This window comes from Austrofundulus limnaeus, unplaced genomic scaffold, assembly GCF_001266775.1.
Source record: "Austrofundulus limnaeus strain Quisiro unplaced genomic scaffold, Austrofundulus_limnaeus-1.0 Scaffold53, whole genome shotgun sequence".
Taxonomy (NCBI): Eukaryota; Metazoa; Chordata; class Actinopteri; order Cyprinodontiformes; family Rivulidae; genus Austrofundulus; species Austrofundulus limnaeus.
The window spans coordinates 1,222,908-1,236,572 of record NW_013952455.1 but is presented as its reverse complement, the minus strand read 5'-3'; the positions used below and the strand labels follow the sequence as shown (position 1 = coordinate 1,236,572).

The window sequence follows — 13,665 nt, the reverse complement described above, 5'->3', positions numbered from 1 at the left end:
TTTTACATTTTCTATACATTTTTTAGTTTAGTTTATTAATTTCTTTAAAAACAACAACATAAATTCAACAACAAACAACAAAAATACAAATCATAAATTAAATGAAAGGTAGCAGAAGAAGAAAAAATCTTACTCTATCTGCCCCTTTTTCTCATAAATAAAATCAAAAATAATCTACAGTAGACAAAAAAAAAAAAAAAAAAAGAAAAAGAAAAAATAACAAAAGCTTAACTCCTCGAAAAACAATTCATGCATTTACATATTTCCCCAGCAAATTAACCTTTATCATTCTCTTAAATACATATTGATCTGGCATTTTTAATGTCATCTTCCAGATTATTCCATAACTTAATTCTATAAACATTCTAATAATATATTATTTTATAATGTACATTTTTATTCTTTTTTTATTTTTACATAGTCAGGCCTTGCGGAGTGATTTGTTGACTCCTATAACACATTAAAAATTATTATTGTAGCTCTCTTTTTCAAATGTCTCAACTTTGCTGTCTTCCATAGTTACTGTTGTTGGTGGTAAATGTCATGAACTTGTGTCCAGCTATGTGTCAAAAGTTGCATTCTCTTGGAGGTGTGAAAGTAAACAAGAAAGTCCCTTATAATCATATAGTGGGACTAACTGTCCTTTTAACCCTTAAAAAAGGAAAGAAAAACTATAGAACTATCTGAGGTAAAAACAGAAACTTTATTAACTCTCCACATGGATTTCAGACCATACAGAAAACAGCTTCAGAAGGAGTGGAAAGACTGAAGAAACAACGATGGTGTCATTTTGGACATACTACCGAGAAGGAATATGGCAACGCATTCTCACTCCCCCCCGCGTCAACATATTGACGATTGGTCAGGTAGCCGTCTGCGTCCAGGTTCGGACGGGCAGGGTATCCCCTGCGCATCTGTTCTTTACGAGATGAGGCTGAGGAGGACGAGCGCATTGTTCCATTTTTTTTACAAGAGTAGGAAATGCGCAAAACTAACCATCCCCTAAACGTAACTTTTATTAGCCCTATACAGCCTATCCCAGACCCCAGTACCAAAAATTAACCATTAACACTGATCCCTCATATTAACCACTTTTGAAAATTTAGAGAATGCGTGAGAACTAACCATCCCAGAACATAAATGTAACCTATATTAGCTATATACAGCCTATCCCTGACCCCAGTATCTCAAATTAACCATTAATCCTGATCCCTCATGTTAACCTCAGACCCCCGACCCAAAGGCCCCTAAGTAATGCAACCCGGAAAAGCCGCGGGCGGCAAGGACGGACACGACCTGACGTTTCAAAACTGGACGTAGACGGTCCCTGCCCAAGCGTTAATATGTTGACGAGTCAGACGTGAGAATGTGTTGAATATGGCTGCCTGAAATTGAGCTAAATTCGACTTGTGTGAAAATCAGAAACTTCTGCCATTTACAGGAGTTCTTTTTCAGTTTTTGCTCAATGACTATACCCTCCGCATAATTGCCACCTTAACGTGGTAGAGGGGTTTGTGTACCTCTGTGATCTCAGGGGCTATGTTACCTGGGGCATTAGCCCCTGGTAGAGTCTCCCTTGGCAAACAGGSCTCAGGGGAAGGGTCCGACAAAAAGCGATTCATAACTCTTGATGAGGAAACATCATACACATCAGGAAACCTCGCCCGGAATAGGGAAACCAGGGTGCCTCCCTGGAGCCAGGCTTGGGGAGGGAGCTCGCTGGTGAGCACCTGGTGTTCGAGCTTTGGCTCCTGGGGCTCGGCTGGGTGAAGCCCGAAAGGACTATAGGAGGTCACCTCCACGTGGACCCACCACCCGCGGGAAGGACCATTAAGGTCGAGTGCGATGCATGCCAGGCAGCAGGTGAAGGAGGGTCCCTGGCTGTGTTGATTCCTGGCGACAAAGACTGGCTCTATAGGGACATGGAACATAACTTCACTCGCAGGTAAGGAGTCGGAGCTTTTGGGTGAGGTTGAGCATTACCAGCTAGATATAGTTGGGCTCACCTCAACTCACAGCTTGGGCTCCGGAACCCAACTCCTGGAGAAGGGCTGTACTCTCTCCTACTCTGGAGTTACCCAGGGAGAGAGGCGATGGGCAGGTGTTGGGATACTCACAAGCTTCTGGCTGTGTGCTTCAGTGTTGGATTTCACTTCGGTGGATGAGAGGGTTGCCTCTATGTGGCTTTGTGCTGCAGGAGGGAAGGTTCTGACTGTTGTTTGTGCTTATGCATCAAACATCAGTTCAGGATACCCAGCCTTTTTGGAGTCCTTGGATGATGTCCTGGAAGGGGTGTCATCTGTWAACTCCCTCGTTCTGCTGGGTGACTTCAATGCCCATGTGGGCAACGATGGAGTTATCTGGAAGGGGGTGATTGGGAGGAACGGCCTCCCTGATCTGAATCCGAATGGTGTTCTGTTATTGGACTTCTGTGCCAAACACGGGTTGTCCATATCGAACACCATATTTGTGCATAGGGTGGTCCATAAGTGTACTTGGTACCAGGCCACCTTAGGCCAAAGGTCAATGATCGATTTTGTAATCGTGTCGTCAGACCTGCGGCCCTGTGTCTTGGAGACTCAGGTGAAGAGAGGGGCAGAGCTGCCAACTGATCACCACCTGGAGGTGAGTTGACTCTGGTGGCAGGGGAGTCTGCCGGACAGACCTAGTAAACACAAACATATAGTGAGGGTGAACTGGGAACATTTGGCGGAGCCCCGTCCATACGATCTTCAACTCCCACCTCCAGGAGAGTTTTTCACATGTCCCGGGGGAGATTGGGGACAAGGAATCTGAATGGGCCATGTTCAGGGCCTCCATTGCAAGTGCGGCTTCAAGGAGCTGTGACCTGAAGGTTATCTGTGCCTGTCGCGGCGGCAACCAAAGGACTGCTGGTGGACACCAGCGGTGATGAAGGCTGTCAGGCTGAAGGAGCCTTTCTGGACTTGTCTTTCCCAGAGGACTCCTGAAGCAGCTGATGGGTACAGGGTGGCAAAGAGGGTTGCAGCTTCGGTGGTTGCAGATGAAAAAACTCTGGCGWGGGAGAAATTCGAGGAGGCCATGGAGAAGGACTTTCGACTGGTCTCAAGGAGGTTCTGGCAAAGTGTTCAGCGACTCAGAAAAGGAATGCGTTCCCTGTCCCATGCTGTACTTAGCTTGGGTGGGGAACTGCTGATCAGGACTGAGGATATCGTGGGACGGTGGAACGAACACATAGAGTATCTCTTGAATCCACCCTTCAAGTCCACCTTTGAGGAGGCAGAGTCTGAAGACTCGAGGGAAGATGAGTCCATTACCATGGCAGAGGTCACCAAGGTAGTCAAAAAGCTCCTTGGTGGCAGGGCGCCAAGGGTGGATGAGATTTGCTCCAAGATGCTGAAGGCTCTGGATTTTGTGGGGCTGTCATGGTTGACAAGTCTCTTCAACATCGCATGGAGGACTGGGACAATTCCCGTGGAGTGGCAGACTGGGGTAGTGGGTACCATTTTTAAAAAGGGGGGCCAGAGAGTGCGTTCTAACTACCGTGGGATCACACTTCTCACCCTCCCTGGGAAAGTTTACTCCAGGATGTTGGAAGGAGGCTCCGATTGATTGTTGAACCTCGGATTCAGGAGCAGCAGTGTGGCTTTCAGCCTGGGCATGGAACAGTAGAACAGATCTTTACCCTTGCAAAGTTGCTAAGGGAGTTATGGGAGTTTGCTTCTCCGGTCTACTTGTGTTTTGTAGACTTGGAGAAGGCTTATGAMCATGTTCCTCRAGGAATTCTGTGGGGGGTGCTGCGGGAGTATGTCTGGGCTGCTACTAAGAGCARTCCAGTCCCTATATAACCAAAGCAGGAGCTGTGCTCACATTCTTGGCACAAAGTCGAGCTTGTTCTCAGTGCGTGTTGGACTCTGCCAGKGCTGTCTCTTGTCTCTGATCTTGTTTGTAGTGTTTATGGACAGGATCTCAAGGTGCAGTCATGGAGAGGAGGGTGTCTGGTTTGGGAACCACAGGGTCTCATCTCTGCTGTATGCAGATGATGTGGTTCTGTTGTGTTGGTATCTTCAGACCAAGACCTTCAGTGTGCACTGGGGCAGTTCAAGGCAGAGTGTGAAGCAATTGGGATAAAGGTCAGTTCCTCTAAGTCTGAGGCCATGGTTCTCAACTGGAAAAGGGTGGAATGCCCCCTCCAGGTCGGGGGAGAGTCTCTGCCTCAGGTGGAGGAGTTTAAGTATCTGGGTGTCTTGTTTACAAGTGATGGTTGGATGGAGCGGGAGATGGATCGACAGATTGGGGTTTCATCCTCAGTAAGAGGGCTTTACTTCGGTCAGTCATGGTGAAGAAAGAGCTGAGTCAAAAGGCAAAGCGCTCAATTTACTGGTCTGTCTTTGTTCCAACCCTCACCTATCATGACCGAAAGAATGAGATCCTGGATACAAGTGGCTGAAATGAGCTTCCTTCATAGGGTGGCCGGGCTCAGCCCATAGAGATAGGGTGAGAAGCTCTGTCATCTGGGAGGAGCTCAGAGTATAGCCGCTGCTCCTCCACATTGAAAGGAGTCGGGCATCTGATTAGGAAGCCTCCCGGACACCTCCCTTAAGAGGTGTTCCGGGCACGTCCCACTGGCAGGAGGCCCTGGGGAAGACCCAGGACTCACTGGAGGGATTATGTGTCCTCTCTGACCTGGGAATATCTCAGGGTCCCCCAAGACAAGCTGGAAAGTGTTGCTGGGGACAGGGATGTCTGGGGTTCTCTCCTGGACCTGTTGCCTCTGCGACCCGACCACGGATAAGCAGAAGAAGATGGAGATGGAGACTTTAGCTATAAGCTCTTATTTTATCTTATAAGAACCATGTCGACACTACTACAGATACTTTATTTTCAGTTTATAATTTCCAAATTGATCTCTTTACCAAAACAAATTTACCAAAACATCTGCATTTTTATCATCATAGATGATCACAAAAGTACAAATTATTGGACTTTTCAAGAAAATGTTTACGGATGTTGGAAATGTGGGAAGTAGGTGCATCAGTGCTTAAGATTTCTTTTTTTTTAAAAAGAGTAGTTTATACAGTTTTAGTCTCTGATTGTAACATCATATCACGTGCCCTATTATTCTTTTCTGAAAACCAGCAATATTCTAGTTTTTCATAGTCTGAACTGGAAAAACTAGATCAGTTGGTAATTTCAGTCAGGTCAGAACACCAAACAATACAACAGCTGGGAAACTCCCAGATTGTCTTTTCAAAGCTTGTCAGGTGAATGCCGTTTTTCCTTGTGACGTGTTGGAGGTGGGCTGATCTGCACAATCTTTACTATAACCAGAGCTTCATGAACTATTGTCCACACAATAGGGCAGCTCTGCTCTTTCAGAACACAGCTTCATGTTCAAACACTCCAAACAATTGACTTCAATACTCAAATTACCACATCCTTTTTTTAACCATAAGCATTTTATTTTTGAAACCTTTTTAATTAAAGCCTGACATATTTTGCTTAAGAACACACTGAGATTTGTGTTAATAAAATTACACTTGTTTACAGCAAATAATTAGACTAATTGGCATTTTATTTGTGGAAAAATCTACCTAAATAGATTCTCAAGATTTTTTGTTTCTAAAATAACTGGACTAATTAACTGGTACTTTATGTGTTTTCATCCTTGAGCTTTGCCCCCACACAATCAACATAATGAATATAATAACAAAAAGACAGAGGTCCTCTAAATTTTATGAAACAACCTCATAATTTGAGTGCAAATTCGCAACAAAGGCGTTTGGAAAAACACAACCTCAAAGTCCATAAAAGGAGATTTATTTTTAACTAAAGGCATCATGACACTTCTAATTTATTTTCTTCAAAATAAATGTAGTCACACTTCATCAAATATGCCCACATACTCCTACAGATCATTACACAAGAGGCATAAACAGTGGTTTTTGTGACAAAAAAGATCAAACGGAAACAATTTAGTAGAAAATTAGTCTTTTAGTGACTCAAACGAAGAAAAAAAGTGGATGCAGAGATACAAAAGCAGAAAAATAAAAAAAATCCTGAGAAAATGTGATTTAAACTCACAAGTGTCAATGTCAATTTTATTTATTTATGTAGCACATAAAAACAACAAAAKTTGGCCAAAGTGCTTCACAGTTAAGCCAAATGAATAAAACAATTAAGCAACACATAAATGTAGACAATAAAATCAATTTAAAATTCAGAAAAACATTAAAAACATTATCATTAAAATAATTTCAAACTCTACCAGAATGAAAGGCCAGGGAGTATAAGTGAGTTTTAAGTAGAGATTTAAAAGTCTCAACAGTCTCAGCAGCCTGTATGCTAAAAGGTAAATCATTCCAGAGTTCTGGGGCAGAGACTGCAAAGGCCCAATCACCTCTAATTTTAACCTAGGTCTAGGAATATCTAAGGTACTGGTTGGATGACCAAAGTGCTCTAACTGAAGTGTGGATGTTAATGAGATCACAAAGGTAGGATGGGGCCAGACTTTTAAAGCTTTAAAAGCAAGCAATAAAATCTTAAAATTTATCCTAAAATGAACAGGAAGCCAATGGAGAGAAGCCAAAACCGGGGATATGTGTTCGTATTTTGAGTTCCTGTTAAAAGACGAGCTGCTGCATTCTGGACAACTTGTAACAAGTCACTGAAAATATGAGGAAACTGAATATTGATGCTGCTAATACTATTACAAATATAACAAAGGCTCTGTTTGAACGTCTGAAATGTACAAACAGCATCATGTTTAGAAAAATAAATTGTGAGATACCATAAGTTTAGCAGTCCTATTTTTTATTTACTGTGGGTGTAAATACTCCCAAGTTCAGTATAGCTTTGGTGTGAGAAAAAGAAACAAACTCCAAATGCTGTGATTTTTTACCTTTTTTTGCTGTTGTTTTTAGTAAACAGACACAAACTCTGCTTGAAGACAGGAAATCAAAGCACCAGCATTGGGGAGATCCTAAGGCTGCAGGTCATGTAAAGCAGGGCAGGATTTGTCACCAGGTAACTTCAAAACCAGGGAGTGTTTCAACTAATTTCACCTGTACTTGATGCAAAACAGAACAGAGAAACATTTCTTAAAGTGGAAACACAGAGATTTGTTAAGAGTGAGTGCAATAAAGAAGCTTGCCCTGATTAGTTGATAACACATACACACTTTAAAAAATTAAGATACACAAATATATCTAAAAAGGTACACTTGCTTGTTGCTCCAGCCGTACTTCAAAAGGTAAAGGAGTGTTACATTTTTATCCCTTCAAGATTACCTCATGTACCTTTGTTTTTTACTGTGCACCTCTTGCCTTGCACAGTTTTTGTTAACACAGCTGATTTAACTCAGACAGATCTTCAAGGTTCTCTATGATACAGTCATTTGTGTTTGGTTTGACATAAAGTGTTTTGATAGTATCTTTTCTTGCATCTTTTCTGCCGAGGCTGCTATCATAGTGCAGAAAAGAAACAGTGTGCCTGCTTCTAGATGAAAGCAGTGATCAGCTGGGACTTATGCATTCGCTGTTTTATTCGTGTATCCTTCCAAAATGTCTGTGACGAACTGTCAGGGAACAGGAACATGTACTGTTAGCCCCCTAATATTTAACAGATGCTGGTTTGTAATCAGTAACCTCTTTCAGTTGTGTATTAAAGAACCACCTTTAAAAACAGAGCCACATCAGCATTTTGCCTGTACCAAAAATATGTAGTGAAACTGTGTTTTTCTGGCTGAAACGAGGCTGATCCCTGATGTGATGGTATCCCGGACAACACCCCAAACAAAAAATAAAAATAAATTAATTAATTAACTAAAATAAAAATAAAAACAGTTTGGGATAAACTAAAATGAAATGAGCTCTGAAAGGAGGTTTTGACAAACGATAGCATAAGTTGATTACAGTTTGATATTTTCCAGTATTTGATACAGTGACCCCAAAAAGTTAAATATGGTCAAGTTTACTTTTTAATCATTCAGAATGAATTCAATATCGGATCACAAATGAGTTTTTTTCTTCTTACTGTAATACAGCAAATTGAAAACCCACATTAGTTTTGTCTCTGACTCAGTCTGCTTTCTGCCCGGCTGTAAAACCAGCCCACTTCAGTCTGATCTGAACACTATGATGTTCATTTCATCACAGACACCAGTCATGTGACAAACTTGTCAAGGGATGCTCCCTCTCCTCACCTTCCTCTGGTTTCTGAGGGTCAGCCTGCACTCGTTCAGCTGGGGGAGTCAAGGCACCTCAGGTGGCCAGCTTCTCTGAATGACTCTTTAGCTTGTGGAATTTCACACTGTCCAGCTTCTCGAACCTCTTGTTGCAGAACTCACAGGTGTAGTTGTAGTGGGCCTCAGGAGTGTGCTTCTTCATGTGCCAGTTCAGGGAGGCTCGCTGGCGACACTGGTAGCCGCAGATTTCACATCTGACAGACAACAGATGGTGTCAAAAAAAAATCATAAAAAAATCTAAACATATACATTACAGTGCAGCCTTGAGCCTGATACCCAGCCACTTCCACTTTAATTGACACCTTCATGCATGTGACCAAAACATCTCTCTTTTGAGCTAGGTAAACAAAAACCCTAAAGCCTCTCCATTATGAGAGGCATATAGCTTAATCTGAGTTTTATATGCATTTAAGACTGAAATACTGCAAAGATGCCAGCGTCTGCTGCAAAGCAGGAGGAAAGTAAAACGGGCGATGTGGAGAACGTTTTAGTAACATAAGTTGAAAGATTGTTATTTGATGTAATTTATGTTTTTTAATGTCCTACAGGCTCTTACATGTTGAATAACTTTGAAGCTGAGCTTTTGAAAAAACTCGAAAAACTTCAAAAAATCCGTGAGATAGCTCTATACATCCGTATGTTGGCAAAATGATGGAAAATCTGTGTAAATTACAAAAAATCTGTAAAACTTGACATGTATGTTTTTTAACCTTTTTTAATTGGTATTACCAACTGCAGTAGCTTCAAAAACTAATAACTATTGTACCTAAAAGTGCCTGTGATGTACATATCCTTATCCTTCAAATAAAAAAGTCAAAGAAAACATCTTGACAAACTTGATATAATACACACGATTTTACCCATTTTGTCACATAACTGGCCTATTTTCTTTCAAATTTGGCTCAGCCACAGCGAAACAGGAAGTGACTTCAAAGGGGAACTCTAGGAAAAAGAACTTCCTGGTCTTTGTTTAATAAAACAAATTTATTTGAACCGTCGAGTATTTCATTTGAAAGACGAAGTACTCTACTTCATCTTTCTCTGATAGTGACTCAAAATAATCTAAAGAAACATCAGATTCCTTTCTACAGACTGTGTTGTCAGCCATGGCAGCAACTCTCTGCTCACATGCAGACATTCCCCTTTGACATCACTTCCTGTTACTTCACATGTGAATATCTCAATAACTGTTCATCTCAGCAGCATGAAATTAATTTTGCAATATGTTGTTAATGTTAGCTTTCCAAAAATAAATTTATATGTATTACAAAAATTTGATGTCACAGGCACTTTAAGGATGGTGTATGCATTTTTTTGACAGATGAGTTAAAAGTTAGTTCACTTCAATATCGACTGATATGAACTAAGGAGTAAACTTTGTCTGCAGCCAGGAGAGGGTGCTCTGGGCTTGTGACTATGTTGTTTCTGTACAGGTTAAAAATATATATGCAGCTCAAATTGGTAATCCAGCAGAAGAAAGAAAATTTGGAGTGAATGGGAAACCTGTGAGAGGCTGGAAAAAAGCAGAGGTTGTCTTACTGCAATGAAGAAAATGAAGAAACATGATGTGGAATGAGATTGGTGAACTTACCGGTTACTGGATTGTTGGAAGGTCGTTTTGTTTTATTTGCGACAACAATGATGGACGACACCAAACTCGAAGGAAAAGTAGCAAAAACGGTACCAGACCAACCCAAGTAGGGGTCTGCAGTACATATTGTTCTGTGGGCGGAGTTTACCCTAACCGTGATTGGCAGAGGTCTTGTCGTGGGCGGAGTTTGCCCTAACTATGATTGGTCGGATTGACTTACCATGTGGGGCAACTTAAAAGAGGAAGTAATGGTAAGAGTAAAATAAAATAATTGACTGTCAATGTACAGTTTAAAACAGAACAATAACAAAAAAAAATTTGTGAACATGTAAACATAATTTATTGACTTCAAATTTTGTACAGCTAGGACCTTCCTGTCTCAAGTTATGACTAATATTAAGTCATATTCATCCTTTTACAGGCTGGTTAGGGCTGTTTTGACTGAGCCGAACTGACAAGTCTCACCRCACGTACAGCATTCAAATTTCCGTGCAGCTAGCACCTTCCTGTCTCAAGTTGTGACTAAAATTAATATTTATGTTTAAAAAAAATACAGGCGCTTCCTGGCTGTTTCAACCAAGCTATTCTCAGCTTCTTTAAACCCCACTGTCAAACAGATCAATCATGTCTTGGGCAAACTCCTCCCACAAAACAAGAAACTCTTACTTAGTGACTGCAGAGAACCAACCAGCAAGTGATGACGAGAAGGCAGACACAGAGGATGGTAAGCTAATGTTAGCTTGTTGTTGTTTKTTGTGGTTGTTGTTCAGTTGAACTTGTGTGAAAAAGAACATCAAAGTCGTAAATGATTCACGTAAAGTTAATCTCATCTGGGTAATCTGTCTATCAGGGGTGGGCAATCCTGGTCCTAGAAGGCCGCCCGCTATCCTGCATGTTTTGGAGTTTCTCTGCTCCAACACACCTGAATCGAATGAATGGATGGTTACCAAGATTAGGCASAACTTGAGAAGGATATTCAATCAATGAATCTGGTTTGTTGAATCAGAGGAACAAGTAATACATGCATGACAGCAGCCCTCGAGGACCAGGATTACTTACCCCTGGTCTACAGTATGTTAATTAAGGTTATCAAGGCATCCCAGGAGCTGTGCTCTATTATTCCAGAATAAAAGTCTGATTTGATGCAACTTGGATAGTTTTTTTTTCCACTTCACAATGCATTTTTTGACTGATGCAACTCGTACTCTKGAGCGACTTATAGTTTGGAACATACAGTACACTATTTTTTATACAGTACACTATATTTTACCTGGATTACTGAGATGCATCAGGATACAGTACACTATTGTTTCAGTGCCAATTTAAGAAATTATGGGCTGTGTGAAACATCGAAAATAAAAAAAAGATTATTTTGCCCCATAATAGTTAATTTCTTAATATAAACTGTTGCAGACAACACAAACTAGTTGGGATGTAAAAGCTTTTACAYCTTGCAGCAGAGATTTACTGATTTCTACCCAACCAGAATCATCATCAGGTCAAAACAYGATGGTGTCAAATCATTTTTAACTTGACACAAATAAATAATACCTGTAGCAAGAAGTCCAGCAGCATTTGTTTCATTTTTGTTACAGGTTTCTGAGCCCTGCAGCTTCCCACAGTAAAGCTTTACCAACACTTTAATATTTCTATTCCATTTTTACAACTTTAACAGATGTTCTGAAGTTCAGAAGAACAGAGAGATGAGCCCTTTTAGGTGAACAGAAGTAAAAACGGTAACATCTGAGTGTAACAGGGATAACTCACTGGAGCGGTGTTTCTCCTGTGTGAGTCCGTCGATGAACCTCCAGATGATTCTTACGCTTAAATGATTTCCCACACGTCTCGCAGATGAAATCTCTAACTCCTATAAAAAGACCCACTTTTAGATTTCATGATCTCCTAGGATCTCATCTTTGACATGYTGTGTGCATCTCTCAGAGCCCACCTGAGTGGATGATCATGTGGCGGTGCAGATGGTTGGACAGGTAGAATTTTTTGCCACAACCGGGGTGAGAGCACACTTTGGTCCTTCCTTTCCTGTGAACTAGATTCACGTGATTCTACAGACAACAGATGGGATTTTAAGTCATCTCGTCACAAAACGTTAAATCTGGAAAGACTGAAAGCGGTGACGTTACCTGAAAGCTGCTGATTGCTACGTAGACTTGACTGCAGCCTTCRTACGGACAGTGAAACATCTTGAGCATGCCATCTGCCTCAATAACTGGGCCTCGTCTGCTTCTCCTTGACCTGACGCTGCGTTAGTAGTTGAAAAGATTAGAGCATCTTGTGAGGATATCGGTTGATCTGGTAGATTTTAGAAGAATTAAATCAATGTGTGCCACATACCTGCTCAGACTCAGTTCTTGGTTACTGCTCGGCTCCACGGCGGGCTGCTCCATCTGGGTGTCACTCAAACCTACAGAGAAACTGAGATTAGACAAATGTTTCACGGGCTCCTGAAACTGGATCTGAGACGCCTTCTGGCTGTCTTGAAGGACGAGGTGGCACAAGGGGTTGAAGTGAACCTGCTGCTGTCACRCCCAGAATTCAGAACAGGAGGTGGCCTTCCACGCTCCCTATGATTACACAACAATCACTGCATTTTGAAAGCCAACATCTTCGCAGGGCTTTCCAAGCTCAACTGGTGATTTACAGGCAGCCAAAAGCAGCTTTATGAGAGGCTACAGACAGGTGGGGATTTGGATCCAACATCATGTTGTTATCAATGGATGGAAAGTCCAATGTTAGMCTCATGAAAACTCCTTGGTCTTCCTCATGTCTCTTGCTTGGTGGTAGCTCTGAAAGGGTTGAACTGGTGTTGATCCTGAGGACTGTCTGATCAGGTCTATACTTATTAGGGCTGGGCATACTTAACAACCTCACAATTCAATTTGATAGCAATTGTTTGGGTCACAATTTGTTTTGATTTTTATTTGATTTCATATTCCTTTAAACGCTTCAATWTCAAATTCATAATAAGTGCACAAATAATTCATTCGATTCTCTGTGGATGCTTATTTTCCAGCCCATACAAACAGAAATGGTATACATTAACCTCTTTTTTGGAAATAAAATGTCTGAAAATAAAGCAGTAGCCCAATAATACTGATTCTAAATATGAAGTGCAAACACAAAACATGACAAACTGGCGAGGGGGTCAAATAGATTATGAGGATTTTCTAACTTAATATTGAATTAGAAAAAATATATTGCAATGCATTGATGAATGGATATTTTTTACCCACCCCTAATATCTTAGATTGTTATGGAAATATTTATTTATCAAAGACAGAAATACATGGTCCAAGAATGAAGGTACTCTGTGGAATGATCAGCTGAGTTTTATTGCCACAACAGGAACACAGAGAAAAACATAGAGCCATTGAACTGTCCCCCTGCTCTCTGCCCTGTCTCTGTGCTTCTCTGCTTCTCCTGAGGCAGTTGAGGCCTCATTTATACTGTTTAACAAACACTATTATGTCGTCTTAATAAAGCAAGATTTCRTCCTAAGGAAATACTAGTTCAAGGGAAAACACAACGATAAACACAAGTGATATCTAAGAATGATTGTTGTTACAAATCTTGTTCAGACTTTAATCATTCTATCTGCTGATAACCGTTTGTTAGTGCAGTTTCTGCCCTTATAATCGACCTAATCTGTAAGGGTGTATTCAGACCAGGAAAGTCCTTTGGTCCAATTGTTTGGTCCGGACCAAAAGCAGACTATTTTTTTTCGTTTGGTTCGGTTTGCATTCACATTGCGCTTTTTTGCAAATGAACTATAACTTGTAAACAAAGCCACGAGTGTGACGATCATTGCTCCCATTGGACAAAAAAAGGACGG

The 13,665-nt window shown here is 41.2% G+C and overlaps 1 protein-coding gene across 1 annotated transcript in view; it reads right to left on the bottom strand.

Annotated features, from left to right (window-relative positions):
* Positions 1–6,234: 6,234 nt before the first annotated feature.
* Positions 6,235–13,665, bottom strand: part of znf653 (zinc finger protein 653) — a 14,199-nt gene continuing 6,768 nt past the window's right edge. Inside the window, exons 6-10 of the mRNA XM_014008848.1 lie at positions 12,168–12,237; positions 11,957–12,074; positions 11,764–11,878; positions 11,583–11,682; positions 6,235–8,418 (exon numbers count right to left, since the gene is read on the bottom strand). Coding sequence (XP_013864302.1) covers positions 8,241–8,418; positions 11,583–11,682; positions 11,764–11,878; positions 11,957–12,074; positions 12,168–12,237 — 581 coding nt within the window. The 3' untranslated portion in view covers positions 6,235–8,240. The remainder of the gene's footprint in view (positions 8,419–11,582; positions 11,683–11,763; positions 11,879–11,956; positions 12,075–12,167; positions 12,238–13,665) is intronic.